The sequence below is a fragment of the Gymnodraco acuticeps genome, unplaced genomic scaffold, assembly GCF_902827175.1.
Source record: "Gymnodraco acuticeps unplaced genomic scaffold, fGymAcu1.1, whole genome shotgun sequence".
Lineage (NCBI taxonomy): Eukaryota > Metazoa > Chordata > Actinopteri > Perciformes > Bathydraconidae > Gymnodraco > Gymnodraco acuticeps.
Window position 1 is genome coordinate 2,611,213 of NW_022991443.1, and position 17,933 is coordinate 2,629,145.

At 41.3% G+C, this 17,933-nt stretch overlaps 1 protein-coding gene across 5 annotated transcripts in view; it reads left to right on the top strand.

Moving 5' to 3' along the window:
- LOC117532823 (vitamin D3 receptor A) overlaps positions 1-17,933 on the top strand; it is a 112,648-nt gene that overhangs the window by 84,173 nt on the left and 10,542 nt on the right. For all 5 annotated transcript variants that reach the window (XM_034196346.1, XM_034196350.1, XM_034196349.1 and 2 more), the window contains exons 5-8: positions 611-710; positions 2,716-2,893; positions 8,196-8,347; positions 17,258-17,374. In XM_034196346.1, coding sequence (XP_034052237.1) covers positions 611-710; positions 2,716-2,893; positions 8,196-8,347; positions 17,258-17,374 — 547 coding nt within the window. The remainder of the gene's footprint in view (positions 1-610; positions 711-2,715; positions 2,894-8,195; positions 8,348-17,257; positions 17,375-17,933) is intronic.

Here is a 17,933-nt window from a genome sequence, read left to right on the forward strand (position 1 = left end):
TTTTTTTTATAATGATGATACACAAAGGCATTTTCAAGGTCTGCAAACCTAATCAAATGTATTTAGTTTCATTCCAAGCTTCCATTGAGGTTTTCAAATTAATAATAATTCATTTATTTTATATAGGTTTTCGAATTAATTGGAAAGGTTTTTTTTTTATTACAGTGAGAATGTTGTTTTTGGAAGGCTATACACGAAACAATATGGATTGAAGCAGAACATTTAATAAGATAAAAACATGTTTTGAATTTGGAAATGATTACATCTCTCATAAATCAATAGCTTTCCACAGTAAGTGCTCTCTGTCCTGAGTTTTAGAATAAAGCTCAAGCTTAGATTTTGCATTGATAAGGTCATGGAGATACAACATTTTCTTGTCAACACACTGTGTCCTCGTCTGTCAAAATGACGGCGGCCTTCAGACTTTTCCATCAATGTTAAAACAATTCAGTCAATGTCGCAAAAATATTTTCTTAACACCACCTCTGATGAGAGGATTAATTGAACTAGATTCTTAACCATCCCCCAGCCACAGGGGCCTATTGATTATTCAGTGTATTACAGTGACATATTAGTATTGATATTAATATTTGTCTGTGTGTATCCGCAGCCTCCAGTGCGTGAAGGTCCAGTAACACGCAGCGCCAGCAGAGCCGCCTCCCTTCACTCTTTGTCTGACGCCTCCTCTGACTCATTCAACCACTCACCTGGTGAGTCCTCCTCTTGGGGAATGCAGCGTGTGCTGTCACCCCTCCCTAAAAGCCCTCTCAGTCAGGTTGTGTTGCAGTCTGTTTAATAAATCCATATAAACATGTTACAAGGGAAGCTTTAGTTGCCGTGTCTTTATTCTCTGGTCTCTAGCGTTCTGTCAACTTTTACCATGGATGTATAATAAGAACTGGATACAGCGTGGGAGGCGGGGCCTCATTCATTCCTATGAGAGTTGCTCATTGGCGCATGATGATAAAATGGCCCAACTTTTGAGAGAGTGAAACGTCACAGATTACCCAGCATGCCTGAGAAGTACCCGTATGTGCGCTCATAGCGCATGCGCAACTTTAACCAAAATGCTCGTGCGCTCATAGCGCATGCGCAACTTTAACCAAAATGCTCGTTCACATCAAGCACGTCAATCTGCGTACACGTAACAGCACCGCACGTTCATGATGGATTTGATATTAACCAGGCGGCAGTTAGCAGCTAGCGGCTAGCTAGTAATTATGCTAATGTGAACATCAATCGTTATGTACTTATATTACGCTGTAACAGGATCTAGTGATATCCAAGCAACAGAGCTTCATTTAGCATGAAAGAATGATTGCACTGTATATATATATATATATATATATATATATATATATATATATATATATATATATATACACACAGTGCAATAAGCTTCTTAGTGCAATAAGAAGCTACAGGGACGTTAATCTAACGTCGGTAATATTAACTTTAATTTAATACAACATTTACGGTACAAGATTTAATCATACAGCCCATGTAGTATAATATTTTACAAATGATGAATTACAGCAAACATGTGCAATATATCCATTCTTACAGCTCCGTGGGATGGCAGTAAGGCGATATGGGTCCGTTCTTATTGTGCATCCATGGGTAAAGAATAAGATAAACTCATGTAGTGCTGAACACGTAACATGAAGGTGCCGGGCGGCGCGGTCCCGTGGGTTAGATGCGCATAATGCAGAGGGAAATAACTCTCAGAATAACGTTATTAGCACATTTTTACAACTTGAGGAACTAATGTTTTTAATAAGGGCTATACAAGTGTTCATACTGGGTTGTTTATTTAGTTAAAAAAAATATATCCAACAATTTACAGACCACTCTTTCCCCATGTAAGTCAATGGGAAAAAGTGTTTCCGGGCCTGGCAACCAAACGGAAGTGTAGTACCGCTGTTAGGCTACCACGAATATTTTCATCTGAGTCTGGCGCACTTCCTGGGGGCTTGACTTTTACTAACCTCGTCAAGCCGGAACCTCTTAGCTCGCTACTTCCGGTTTCCGGATAAGGGGTTACCAAAATAAGAGTACTGCGTGTAGCAGTATAATTAAACATTACAGGTTGTGAGTGACATTAGTTATCATATTTATATATGTTTAGTAGGTTGTGGAAGTGCGCTCCAAAATATTTGTTTATCTTCTTTATTGGTATTTATTATTTTGATATTATTTATTTAAATGTAGATGCAAATGTATTATTTATTTGATACAGTTTTGTATTGGTTTTTCAGTTGAATTATACATAAAGTTCAGGGTAATCAACTGTTCAAAACATACTGTTCAAATTATTATTTGAATTTCTTTTAAAGTTCAATAAATGGATATTTTCAAAGTCAATGAATAATTGTATTTAATAATCGTGATATCAATATTGACCAGAAATAATTGTGATTATGATTTTTGCCATAATCGAGCAGCCCTAGCTAAAACTATTGCTTATAAACAAATTCAATATTAATATATACAGATAAGTTACAAGAAAACCCTTTTTAAAGATGAACCAAAACAAAAATAATGTAATAAATCCTTGGTTAACCCCCTGGACATCTTTATATTAGTGCCACTGTAATGTCATTTGATGTCTTTCCTTGTTTTCCATCTCTTTAGCTTATAATGTTAGGAATGTTCCTTTTTGTCACCTCTCCTTACCTTGTTGTTCATCTTGTGTCCTATCGTCTCCTCAAACAGAGTCTGTGGACACCAAGATGAACTTCACCAGCCTGTTGATGATGTACCAGGACGGGGCGAGCAGCCCTGACTCCAGCGAGGAGGACCAGAAGCTCTCCATGCTGCCCCACCTGGCAGACCTGGTGTCCTACAGCATCCAGAAGGTCATCGGCTTCGCCAAGATGATCCCAGGCTTCAGGTACGAACTGCCATGATGGCTGGTAGATGTTCAGGTTCATCACAGGAGAGCAGCAGGGACTACTGTCTTGCACCCTGTATTTTTCTTCCTATCACTCAACAAAGTCAGATGTATCTTTTATGTCACAAAATAATATGCAATACTGCAATTTAATGTCTTCTATTGGTGGGCTGAGACAGATTTTTCAAATTTGGTTCTACTCGAGGAATTAAAAATGAGACATTGGATCTTATAAGATAACAATATCGTTTGATCTTTATCTTATAAAAAAACAAATCTATTCATTGTTTGAGTCATTATCAAGTGAAAATGCCAACTATTCGCTCGTTCTACTCTCTGAAACTGATTTGCTGATTCATTGGTTTTAAATAATAATGATATTCTGTAATAATTAGGGCCGGGACTTTAACGCGTTAATTAAGATGAATTAATTACACAAAAATTAACGCATTTTAATCGCACTTATTTTTGCACCGCGGAACGTTTCTCACTGGATGAGTTTCAGGCGTACCGATTATACTGGAGCACCAACTAATGTTCATGACTTCAGACAACAACAAACCACAGTGAACAACAGTGGGAAATGTTGTTTTAAAAAACGGACGGATGGAAGCGTCGATAAGAGCACGGTTGTGTGCAAATTATGCAAAAAGGAATTCGCATATCACCGCAGCACATCAAGCCTCAAGTATCACCTCAATGCAAAACATATAGCAGCTAGCGTGGACGTTAGCCTCTTTTATCGCGTTCACACCAAAAAGAGCCGGTACTCAAATTAGTTCATGAGAACCTTTTTACCCCCACGAAAGTCCCTGCTAGAGAGCAGAGAGCTGCTAGAGAGCAGGGACTTCCGTGCGGCTCTCTTGTGAGAAAAGAGCTATATTTCTGATTGGCTGGGCGGATTGCAAACCACGCCCCGTAAAACTCGCAAAAAGTTTTGTGAAGCCGCCATTTTATTATCCTCGCATTAGCATTATTAGCATTAGCCCAGCGCAGAAACGCAGAGAGACTAACTTATGGCAACACAAAATAAAACATGGGAGCGGTGGAGATGAGGAGGTGTCGGCGTTCTGGCGATTTACTCGGAAGGCTTCAGTAGAAGCTGCTGGGAGTCCCAGCAGCTTCTACTGAAGCCAGTCCCTAACTCCGGGGACTTCCGGCCGGGGACTTTGGGCGGCAGTATACACCGTGAAGTGGTTTGCGGCCTGCCAGTAAACCCAAAGCAGAAGAAGAAGAAGTGACGTCAGCGGCTTCATTTGCCTAATCCACCCCCAGGTTCAAAGAGTTCTCATGAACTAAGTTCTCATGAACCTTTGTGGGAAAAGTACTGCGGTGTGAATGCGCCTAATGGTATACTAAAATCCCTGTGAAAAAAATTGCTTCTCACTGTTCTCAGGTCAAATATTTATATGTGATTAAAAATGCGATTAATTTCGATTAATTAATTACAAAGCCTCTAATTAATTAGATTAATTTTTTTAATCGAGTCCCGGCCCTAGTAATAATATTTCCATTCGTTCTGCAAAATTATGGTGGACATGTTTATGTATCGACATTTTATGGAAAACATAGAAAATGAGACTGATCAAGAAAATAATTGTCAGATGAATTAAAAGACACAATTTGTATGTTGTAAGGCATTATAGACTGGATTTGAATTATTCTAGAATCACATGCAGAACAATTTGAAATGTATTACTTTTTTTAATTTGTATCTAACTTTTATTTTTACACTATTCCTGTTTAGGATGAATCATTTTCTTTACATTGTATAGCTTTATTTATTTTTAAGCTTTTTCATTAATTCATTTATCTTTCTATTTTTACTAATTTGCATATTTATTTGCCTTGTTTTTCTTTTTAATAAGCTGTGTTGTATATAAGGTGTCTACCTTAAAGTATTTCCTCGTAGATTGAATCAAGTCTGCTGAAGCGGCCTTTGCTCCCAACTTTGTTCATAAATATATATTAAATCCACTGGTACAATAAATCATATTGTGGCCATGTTGAAAATTAAACTTTGTTCCCCTGCAGCTCTCTGCTGCTTTGCTGAGTGCTGTAATGATTTGTTGTAAAAATCCTGCTACATCCAACCAGTAGCACGTACAATCACAAAGGCTAGCAGCCCAAACAGGCCTCTCCCACATGCAGAGCACTTTGATTTGCTGCCTGCCAGTATGCAGGACAGCATTGGGTGAGGTGATATGTTATTATCGCTCCCAAACAAACAAGCTCTTCCAGGAATACACAGGAACAAGCTGAGCTTTATAAATGCACGCTGTGCTGAGAGATAAGTTTCTAAATGTATGCACATACAGAGAGCACATAATGAAATAATAGAGGAGGCACATATGGGCATACATAATGCATACGTGTGTGTTTGCATGTAACGTAAACAGGAATATAAACAGAGGGACCTTATATTTTTGGTATATTTAAGTATATTCCTTCTGCTTGCCTTATTATGATCTCAGCTGTGTGTAGTTAGGAGGCTTTCCTGTGGGAAAATAAAGAGAATGTATTGCAACAATGTCATAACGTATAGCTCTGTCGTCAATGTTGAGAGCTGCATTGTTAGGGCCTGTGACGAAGGTAACTTCGTCACTGTGGACTGACGGCTTCGGGGCCTTGTAACTCAGCAATTTAGTGAACAGTTTGGCATTGCATATTTGCACATTTTACATAATTTATACTAATTATTGAGGTAGTATTTATTAACTGATTAAACCGTATTGATTGGAATGTCGTCTGGCAGGTGCTGGTCGGGTCCTCGGCTCCGCCTGAAAAGATAGGGGATTTAGCGAGAGCGCCGACAGTATTTATGCTGGTGTAAGAATGACAGCGGTTGAGAATAATCAGGGTGCAAATAATATGTTGAGGGTGTGAGAATCATGACGTTAAGCTGCATTAATTGTACAAGTTACCACTGTGTAAAGTTGACATATCACTCACCCATGTCTGTTGCTGCTGATTGTGTGCATCTGGTGCCCTGTGTTGTCTCCTCCCCCCTCACCTGTGTCTTGTTGATTGATTAGTCTGTGGGTATTTAGGCTCTGTGTTTCCTGTTTGTAATGTGGTGTGAGATCCTTGTGGCTGCAAGATGTGTTCAGGGAGAACAGCAGGATTGAGGCTGTGAACTATGTGCACATGATTTTAATAAATGCCCACACCGGGTTGCATTTGGGATGTTTTGCCTCTGCCTCCTTGCTTGGTCGGGACGCTCAACGGTCAGTCTAACAGGGCCAATACTATTTTCAATTTTGGTAGACAATTAATTGTCCTACAAATAATTACACAAACTTTAAAGGGGCCTTAACCTGCTTTTCAGGGTTTCCCTTTCCTGTAGTGGGTTATATGGGTTTGTGTGCATGTTAATGGTCTGCAAAGGCTAAAATCTAATAGTTTCCTCAAGAGGGAGTTTATTTCCCACACTCCTTTGTTTACTTCTGAAACATGTGTCTGGAGAGGCCTGTACTACGAAGCCGGATTTTCGCTTAGCGAGCTAACTTCAGGGAAAACTCTGGGTTTCCGGTCGTACGACGCTGGGTCACTTCTTACCGGGCTAGATCTCCATGGTAACTTATGCTGAACGGCAAACCTGCTCCTTGGTTCCAGGATAAGAGATCAACTCAGTGAAAGCACCGCCTGCTGACCAATCAGAGCTCAGTGTGTGGAGTTTAAAGCTCTCAAGTCATATTACAGGAGAAAGGAAATACAGTTTAAACTGCCGTTGCAGGAAAGACGGCCGGCAAAAATCACCGACTGTAAACATGAAAATGAATAGAATATCACCTCCCATCTTCAGAGCAATCTGACTATTATAACATTAGCGTTAAGAACGCTTACTTAAATATCTGCCACAACACAAGTAACCGGATCAAAGTAACATTACGTACAGTCTGCGGCACTGAGTGCCCCATTATCATCATAATGTATCATATCTCCTTATCTGAGTCAGCTGAGCCGTATCTGGCCGTGCAACACTCAGTGTCACATACTGTATGCAGAAGTATTATTTTAAGCAACACATTAAGTTGACGAAACACTCGAGTCAAATGTAATTAAAGTCAGATCCACTCCTGTCTTAGACGGGGCAGTGATATCATAAACCTGTTCATGCACGCATTCAAACACTTTTTTTTTACCAGCTATGTTGCTTTTATCCTGGATTAAGTGTTTAAGTCATGGATGTTTAAAGTTTAACGTCTTCTTCATATTTGTCTAATATTATAGTTTTCTTCTCATTCAGGAAGTATGACGCTGCGCTGTCAGTATGCTTGTCCATGTTTGTGATAGGTCAAATGTTGCTAACCCCGCCCCTTTCATGTGAACACCCACTCAGCCGGACAGAGAAACCCTGGCTTGAGTTACCGAGTTGATAACCAGCGTCGTAGGACCGCTTAGCGAGATCGCGTTTGTTTTGGGTTAGTTAAGCCGGGGTAACTCAAACATATCCAGGGTCTGTTGAACTGGATTCGTAGTGCAGGCCTCAGGTGCACTGTGCTTGTGTTTGCGCTTTTCATGGCCTGTTGTTACCATACCAGTGTCTGAAATGAGTCCAATAAAGCCTAAATGTTGAATCGTTAATGGGCTAGAACTCAAGTCAGTACGCCAATCTGACTTCACGTTATCATATTATTTATCAGCTCATTTATGCTACGAAAGAACAACAACAACCACGACAACAACAACACGTCACTCGCTACCCGATCTGTCCTCCCTTCCCGTGAGAGTACTAATGTTGTTTTGAAGTGAATTCTCATCCCACTTCATTTGCACCACTTGAACTGCTGTTTGTTTGTTTGTTTTCCACACACTGCCAAAGGACGTCACCTTTGGCATTTGCTGCTGTAGTTAGCTAAAAGCTATTGCCGAATCTATGTGTGTTACAGTGTTTCTCTTGTGTCTTTAGTGAGACATATTTATTTTATCTTGTAAGCAGATCTCTAACTAATCTTTTTTTTTCCAAAATGAACTTAAGACAAAAATGCTTTTTTAATTTTGGTCACATTTTAGTCATTTTAATCCATCTTAGTTTGAGTCCATGAAAACTCAAAACCTTTACTCCAGTTTTTGTCGACTAAAGTCATTACATTTTAGTCAACTTTTGGTATATATTTCTTGTCAAAAGGTTTTTTCTTTTAATTTTGTTATATTTTTCAAAACGTTGACATTTTTGTGAAACGAAACTCACAACATTTTATCCTATTACCATCCCATGAAAAACACAAGTTTAATTATTAAGAATGCAGTTTTGCTTAAAATGTCCATATTAACTTGTGTTTGTGACTCTGTGTTCCAGGGATCTGACGGCAGAAGACCAGATTGCTCTGTTGAAGTCGAGCGCCATAGAGATCATCATGCTGCGTTCAAATCAGTCGTTCAGTCTGGAGGACATGTCCTGGAGCTGCGGAGGACCCGACTTCAAATACTGCATCAACGACGTTACAAAGGGTTGGTTACTCCTCACAGTCACAGCACCACAGTGAAACTAAATAAACAAGAGTGGCAGTTTCATGAGTTCTAACTGCGCAATCAATAAATAAACACATGAGCAGTTTGTTTGGATAGAGCATGTCAGAGTACAATACACACAGTCCTCTATACGGAAGCACATCTTGCCAGTTAGAAAAAAACAAGATGAAAAACTTTAAAACAAAATATTTCCTCCTGACTTAACATGTCACAGAAAAGAATAGTTTCACAAAACAATGACTTAGTATCTCAAAATAATGACTTAGTTCCTCAAGAAAAAAAACTGAGAATCTCTAAAAAATATCTATGTATCTTGTTTGTTTGTTTGTAGCCTTTATTTAACCAGGTGAAATCCCATTAGGCACTTTCACACCAAGTACTTTGCCGTACTTAGTTCCCAGTACTTAGTTCATCAGAACTCTTTAGTTCTGATGAACTAAAGAGCAGATCGCATTCACACCGGAATAAGTCCCTGAGGGAGGATTAGTCAAATGAAGCCACTGACGTCACTTCTTCTTCTTCTGCTTTGGGTTTACTGGCAGGCCGCAAACAACTTCACAGCGTATACTGCCACCCGAAGTCCCCGGAGTTGGGGACTGGCTTCAGTAGAAGCTGCTGGGACTCCCAGCAGCTTCTACTGAAGCCTTCCGAGTAAATCGCCAGAACGCCGACACCTCCTCATCTCCACCGCTCCCATGTTTTCTTTTGTGTTGCCATAAGTTAGTCTCTCTGCGTTTCTGCGCTGGGCTAATGCTAATGCTAATAATGCTAATGCCAGCAAATACAATGGCGGCTTCACAACATTTTTCTGAGTTTTACGGGGCGTGGTTTGCAATTCACCCAGCCAATCAGAAATGGGAACCTTTTTCTCCCCAGGATAGTACCTGCTCTCTAGCAGGGACTAAAAAGGGTGTGAAAAGGTTCTCATGAACTAAGTTCTAGTTCCGGATTTCTTTTGATGTGAACACAAAATTCCAAGAACTATCGGAACTATACTGGAAAAAGTACTCCGGTGTGAAAGCGCCTATTGATATCAACAATCTCTTTTTCAAGGGAGACCTGTGTTGGTTACACATGAAAAACAGAAAAACAACAGAAAACAAAAAGGACATCATACAACATAATTACAGGGGTACAATTTACAAACCTATTCACAATGACAGGTACCAAGAGTATCAAATAGCATTTCATCCAGCCAAGCTTTAAAATGATGCAGGGGAACCAAAATGCTTAGTTTCAAAATAAATTGCAGAGTATTCCAAGCTAGAGGACCTGCGCACATAAAAGCTTTAGTACCTAAAACAGTCCTAGCACTTGGCACATGTAATAAAAACACATCCTGGAATCTTAGGCAATAGCCACTTGCGACTCTGTGAGATCAGAGAGCAGATATAAGTTGGTAGTTTACCCAACATGGCTTTATAGATTAATATATACCAATGACTGAGCCTCCGAACAGTAAGTGAAGGCAGACCTGTCCTGGCATACAGTGTACAGTGATGAGTAAGTACTTTACAGTTAGTAACAAATCTCAGCGCACTGTGATAGGCGGCATCTAACTTGATCAGGTAATGGGCAGGTGCATTCATATAGATCAGATCCCCATAGTCCAGCACAGGTTAAAAGGTCACAGAGACTAGCCTTTTCCTGGCCTCAAGTGAGAAACAGGACTTGTTTCTGAAAAAGAAACCTAGCTTCACCCTTAGCTTTCTAAGCAGGTTATTGACCTGAAGTTTAAAAGAGAGACAATCATCAAGCCAGATACCAAGGTATTTATAACAGGTAACCACTTCCACTACTTTCTTGCGCAGTAACAATATCCAAAGTGGTCTCTGGTGTCTTTTTGGCTTTTGAAAATAGCATTACCTTAGTTTTATCAACATTTAAAATAAGCTTAAGCTCAGAGAGCTGAGTCTGAATAATATTAAAAACAGCCTACAATTTAACAATAGCCTCCTTAATGGAGGGACCTGCACAATACATCACGGTATCGTCCGCATAAAAATGTAAAGTTGCTTCATCCACATTTTGACCTAAACTGTTGATATAGATGGAGAATAATAATGGACCTAAAACAGAACCTTGTGGTACACCATTTGTAATGTTTAACCACTCAGAAGTGAGCCCATCAAAATGAACACATTGGGACCTTTCAGAGAGGTAGTTCACAAACCACCCCACTGCATGGCTGGATATGCCAATACTAACTGGCCTCTGCTTCAGGATATGATGATCGACGGTATCGAAAGCTTTGGAAAGATCAATAAACAGAGCTGCACAACTCACAGCTTGTTGTCTAAGATACCCGCAATATCATTCACCACTATCTCTAAATAATTACTAGTTTGACAAAAAGATCACTTAAAGGGGACCTATCATGCAAAATGCACTTTTTGATGTCTGTTATACATAAATATGTGTCCCCGGTGTGTCGGAGAACTCACGCAGCGTCAGAAAATAAAACCCTCTCTCTTTTCCTCCGTACCCAAATATCTAAAAACTGAGCTACAACGGAGCTGATTCAGATTTGCGTCCTATATGACGTAATATCGGAAATGTAGGCTGGCTTTACACCCACGGCCCTGTCAGAAACGTTGCTATCAGGAACAATCCCAGACTGTTTTGGACTTAATATGGTCGGTGCATGTTTACATTAGCATCGCTAACACTCAGAGCTAACCTGTACTGGAGAGCATGTGTGTGAAGAAGCAGGAAATAAAAAGGAACTCACATTGTGGTATAACCGGCAAGAGAGAAAGCCTTTGAGCTCCATACTGTTTCAGAAATGATCCTTGATAATCCATGATATGGCGTTTCATCACCGCAGTATTTAGTTTAGACAGTATCTGCCGGTAGAATCTCCCGCATGAGCTCAGCCCCCTCCTTTTTTTTTTTTTTTTTAAAGCTTTATACCCCAAATCAGCACTTTTGGAACAGGAAGTGAAATGGAGGGATATGAGGCATGGCTAGAATGGGTGATCTGTTTGGTATTTTGAGCAAAACACTTTATAGACGTGTTTTTTATATATTTGTATATGTCTGAGACCTATGCTATTGCCTAAAAATAGCATGATAGGTGACCTTTAAGTATCTTAAAATAAGAACTCATGTGTCAAAATAATGAACAAGAATTGCAAAAGAATGAGTTATGTTAAAGGTCCCATGTCATGGCCATTTCCACTGATCATAATTCCATTGTTGAGGTCTACTAGAATAGATTTATATTGTGCAATTTTCCAAACTCACATTGGTTTCTCATACAGCATCTCTGTAAACTACGTGTATTCACTGAATTTCACTCTCTGCCTTTAACGGCTCGTTGTAGCTCCAATAGCTCCAGCCCCCACCCTCCCTGTGAGCACAGTGTGCTCTGATTGGTCGGGACGTTGTGAATCGCGCTGAGCTCCGTGGAGGTGTGATTTCCTTGTTTAGCGATACACAGCGAAACACAGCCAAACTCATCTTGAGCACACACAAAGTCACAGCCGAAGTAAAAAACAATAAGTGTGGCTTGATATTGAGTAAGAAATAGGTTGATAAACGCTGTGAGAATGGGTTTGCAGAGAGAATTTCGCCGCGATCCCAACTGTCTGTTATCAGCCTGCAGCCAGGGAGGAGAAATCAGCAGAGCTGCCTGCACTGAGTGTGTGAGGATGTCCGTGGATTGGTCAATTTGGACCAATCAGCGGGGGCTTAACGTAACGGCTCCGCGGACGTAACGTAACGGCTCCACGGATTGGTCCATTTCGTTCCGGGTACGGATGACATCATGCGTACCCCGAAGAATCAAATGGACAATGACGTATCTCCAACGAGGCGTTTTGGGGAGGTCTTTTCTGTGTTAGAGTTTTACTCGCTACAGGGTGTACTTTGAGGGTTTTGACTCTGCACACCGTTTACATGCATAAAAACCTTCATAACACACAAGGGGACGGGTAATAACCAGAAAAGCATGACATGGGACCTTTAAAGGTAGGGTAGGTACGAATGGAGAAACCAGCTCGAGTGCGCTAGAATTTGAAAGTAAGCATCCGGAAAAAATCTGCCACTTCCTTCAGACTTCCTTACAGAGCCCCTCCTCCAACACACACGAACGCGCACATGACCAATAATTATAATAATAATAATGCATTTTATTTATATAGCGCTTTTCACAACTCAAAGACGCTTTACAGTATGAGGGAGGGTAGAAAAATAAGGACAAGCAAACAAGTAAGTATAAAATACAAAATAAATAAAATGGCAGTCAAGAGGAAGTTGATTGAGAGGGGAGGGGGGGGGGGGGGGCTTATGGGTAGACAGAGTTGAAAAGATGTGTTTTGAGGCGGGACTGTGAGGGACTCAGAGTCACGAAGATCTTGGGGGAGGGAATTCCAGAGCCTAGGAGCTGCCACTGAGAAGGCTCCGTCCCCAAAGCTGCAGAGTGTGGATGTGGGAATGGATAGGAGTCCGGCTGCGATGGGAGACAGGAAGCCAATGGAGGTCTTTGAGGACTGGGGTGATGTGATGCCATGATTTGGTATGCGTGAGGAGACATGCAGCTGCATTTTGAACCCGTTGGAGTCTGTTGAGGGATGTAGTGCTGATGCCGTAAAGAAGTGAGTTCCAGTAGTCAAGGCGGGAGGAAATTAAGGCATGGATTAGTCGTTCGGCTGCGGGGCGGGTGAGAGAGGGTAGGATTTTTGCAATATTGCGGAGGTGGAACAATTGAGGTTTTGACTGTTTGGCGGATGTGAGGTTCGAGGGAGAGGGTGGGGTCAAAGATTTCGCCAAGGTTGCGTGCCTGATTGGAGGGGGAAACAATGGTGCCATCAATGGTGAGTGTTTTGTTTGTTTGTAGCCTTTATTTAACCAGGTGAAGCCCCTTGAGATCAAAAGATCTCTTTTTCAAGGGTGACCTGCAGGACATTAGTTACGCATGTAACATAAAAACAACAGAACAACAATAAGGATGACAAACAACATAATGTACAGGGTACAGTTTACAAACTCTATTTACACTGACAGGTACCATGAATATCAAACAGCATGTCACCCAGCTGAGTTTTAAAATGATGCAGGGGAACCAAAGTGCTCAGTTTTAAACATGTTTGCAGACTGTTCCAATTTAGTGGAGCTGCACAACTAAAAGCTTTCTTCCCTAAGACAGTCCTAGCACTTGGCACATTTAATAAAACAACATCATCAGATCTCAGGCAATATGTACTTTCAATTCGTCGAGAGATCAGAGAGCAGATATAAAAAGGTAGTTTACCCAACATGGCTTTGTAAATGAACATGTACCAATGACTGAGCCTCCGTACAGCTAGTGAAGGCAGACCTGCCTTGGCATACAGGGTACAGTGATGAGTAAGTGCTTTACAGTTAGTAACAAATCTCAGTGCACTGTGATAGGCGGCATCTAACTTTTCCAGGCAATGGGCAGGTGCATTCATATAGATCAAATCACCATAGTCCAGCACAGGTAAAAAGGCCACAGTGACTAGCCTTTTCCTGGCTTCAAAAGAGAAACAGGACTTGTTTCTGAAAAAGAAACCTAGTCTAACCCTCAGCTTTTTAAGCAGGTTATTGACATGAAGTTTAAAAGTAAGACAATCATCAAGCCAGATACCTAGGTATTTATAACTGGTAACCACTTCAAGTACTTGTCCTTGCATAGTAACAATATCCAAAACAGGCTCTGGTGTCTTTTTAGCTTTTGAAAATAGCATTACCTTGGTTTTATCAACATTTAAAATAAGCTTAAGCTCAGCGAGCTGAGTCTGAATAATGTTAAAAACAGCCTGTAATTTAACACCAGCCTCCTTAATGGAGGGACCTGCACAGTACATCACGGTATCATCAGCATAAAAATGTAAAGTAGCTTCATCCACATTTTCACCTAAACTGTTGATATATATGGAGAATAAAAGTGGACCTAAAACAGAACCTTGAGGAACACCATTAGTAATGTTAAACCACTCAGAAGACAGCCCATCAAAGTGAACACATTGGGACCTTTCAGAGAGGTAGTTCACAAACCAACCCACTGCATGGCTGGATATGCCGATACTGAGTAGCCTCTGCTTTAAGATGCGATGATCGACGGTATCAAACGCTTTGGAAAGGTCAATAAAGAGAGCTGCACAACTCTGCTTATTGTCTAAAATACTCGTAATGTCATTCACCACTTTCATTGTGGCATTGATGGTGCTATGTTGTTTTCTGAAGCCTGACTGATGTTTAGACAGGATATCATTTTTACATAAAAACACCTGTTCACTCACTAGGCGTTCGAGCACCTTCGCCAGAACTGACAATTTAGAGATTGGCCTATAGTTATTTAAAATAGTTGAATGTTATGTTAGTGACCTTGCTGAGGGTGGATTTGGAGCCGATTAGGAGGAGTTCTGTTTTGTTGCTGTTCAGTTTTAGGAGGTTATGTTGCATCCAAGTTTTAATAGCTGTCAGACAATGTGGGTAAGGGGTGGGTTATGGAGGGATTTGGTGCTGAGGTAGATCTGAGTGTCCTCAGCATAGCAGTGGAAGTCCAGGTTGAAGTGGCGGAGTATCTGACCGAGGGGGAGGATGTAAATGATGAAGAGGAGGGGGCCAAGTACTGATCCTTGAGGAACACCTTGGGTGACTGAGGAACACCTTGGGTGACTGAGGCTGTGGCAGAGGTTGGGGAGGGAGATGAAGTGGGATCGTTCAGTGAGGTAGGACTGGAGCCATCTGAGTGCAATACCTTCAATACCAATGTCCCTGAGTTGGGTGAGCAGGATGGTGTGGCTCACGGTATCGAAGGCTGCACTCAGGTCGAGGAGGATGAGAATATTGAGGGAACCACTGTCAGCAGAGGTGAGGAGGTCATTGAGGACTTTGAGGAGTGCCGTTTCTGTACTGTGGTGAGGACGAAATCCAGACTGAAGGGGTTCATAAAGCTGGTTGGTTTGGAGATGGCAGTGAATTTGTTTGGCTATAATGCGTTCAAGAGTTTTTGAGAGGAATGGTAGGTTGGAGATGGGGCGGAGTAACGGCAGCAGTTTTTGAAGGCAGAGGGGACGGTTCCATGGGACAGCGAGGAGGGCACGAGATAAGTTTGTGCACAGATGGAAGGCTGACAGGCAGGTAGGCCATCCAGTTACTTTAGCCGGGCCGGTGAAAATAATTGGTCGTGATTTTTACAGCGCCACGGCTTCCACTGATGACATTTTTTGTATGTATTTATTGTCAAAGCATTTAATATATTTAGGGATGCACGATAATTATCGGTCCGATATTAGGAATTATGACGTCATCTCGATAAACCCGATACCAGTATTAATAGCCCCGATAATATACAATATATTTTTTGGGTAAAAAAAAAATAAAAAAATACTGCGGTGTGGGTGGATTGGGATGAGGGGCGCTTGTTTTTCACTCGGCTCCTCCCGTTTTGCCAGTACTGTGGTATTAGTGGTTTAGGAAGAGGGGACTTCTTCACAAATCCAGCGCTCCCTAACTCATGCCTGGCTGTGACGTAAATGGTGTGCGGCCGTGAAGCCAGGACAGTAAACAAACATGTCGTCGGTGGTATGGGCGTTGGAGCTATGTGCAACTCAAGGCATATGCTCGAACCGGAGCTGCCTGGACGCTGCAATCATGTTGCGCACTATCCGTGCTGAGTGTGCTGACTTTTCGTACAATGTCCCACTGTCTGGCTTCCTGCATAAAGTCAAGTGCTCGGCGCAGTTGTGGCGAAATGTCGCTCCTCTTTTTTCATTTAAACAGCTCCTTATATCCGTTAGCGCAGCTAGCTAGCACCAGATGCTAACAACAACAATGCACGTAAGGTCTCTCTCTTGCTCGCTTGGGCCACACATACACACACCCTCCCGGTCCTCCAGATGGCCAGTCGGTGCCTGCCGGTGAGTGTGGAAGTGTGGTCTGCCACAAGCGGGCATCAGTCAGCATCAGCTTGTAGATGGTATTTTTAGGGTTAGATGGTATTTTAAACTCGATGCGCTCTGAAACTACGGGGTGGCCAAGGAAAAAAAATACACATGCGTTAATCGCGTTAAAATAATTAGTGGCGTAACATTTTTTTTATTATCGGTTATCGGTATCGGTCTTGAGAAGCAGGAAGTTATCGGTATCGGTATCGGTTTCAAAAAACCAATATCGTGCATCCCTAAATATATTCATTGCTATCGGGATGTTAAGAGCATTCCATGGAATATAACAAAAAGTGTTTCTGATGTGAATTACCTACCCCACCTTTAAGTGAATAAATAAAGAGTATTTCAGAAAATGACTTATATTTTGAAATAATTACAAAATAATGTGGCAAAAAGAAAGTTTCTCATCATTGTGTGATACTAAGTCATTATAGGTTTCTCATTATAAAGACTTTTACAATAAAAACATTTCTTTCAACACATTGGCATAAATAGGCTTCCATACTTCATCCTTGTGTAGCCAGCACTCCCGATGTTTCCACCAAGGCCGCATCATTGAGTATTGCATTGGCAAAAGGTTCCTTTGCACGCAAGTACACAGTCTCAAGTACAGAAGCGTGTTCAACGTTGAAGCTGATGACACAGCTGTGATTCCTTTTTTCTTTTTTCTTCTCACACCTTATATAACGTACCCTTACAAGCGTCACCCACATGCTGCTTTTCTATGCACACTTGCACATTACTGTGAGGTTTTGACTGCAGGTATTTTCATGGAAGCAATAAAGCAGCTACACACACTCAGTCCTTTTTCACTCACACGTGCAGGGCAGGAAGCAATGCTCTCTGTCCGCAATGGGGAAATAAACATTCTCCACTGCTGTATAGAGTGTGTTTTCACTTATAAATCAACAAAAAAGCACAATTCATGTTTGCAGCACTAACGGTGTGTTTGTGTTCTTTTTCATGTTAGCGGGTCACACTCTGGATCTGTTGGAGCCGCTGGTGAAGTTCCAGGTTGGTCTAAAGAAACTCAACCTGCACGAGGAGGAACACGTGCTGCTCATGGCCATCTGCCTGCTCTCCCCAGGTACTGCTTGTGTGTTCCAGTGTTTTTTTTTAAGAGAGAGTGTTACTAGATTGACTAATAACAACACTATGTCAGGAGAGTACAAACAGTGTAGGTCTTCAATACTGAAAAAACATGAAGGTACAACACAGTGTTAGAAAGGAATGACGCATATCTATGCTGTTTGTGCTTCATTGGGCTTTTCAGCCGAAAACAGTGAATTAACGTAATAATTGAACGAGGCCAGGGAGGAAAGCCGCTTCAAGAATAGATGACGCACACTAGGGATGAACGATATACCGTGTCATGGCGATAACCGCGGTATTCACACCGCAGGGACATGCGGTTTTATTCTTTTTTTTTTTAAATGCTAACGCACTTTCGCACAGAATTCAAAATAAAGATACCCTTATTACTTATCGAAACTGCACATACAATATATCCGATTAAAGCTGAGACTCCACAGATTATTTAAGTATAGTATCTAAGCGATCCGATCTCGCAACAGGGGAAGCAAACACAGACATCACAACACGTACCTTTTACGGAGCTTTTACGGGAGATCGTCTCACCGTAGCTG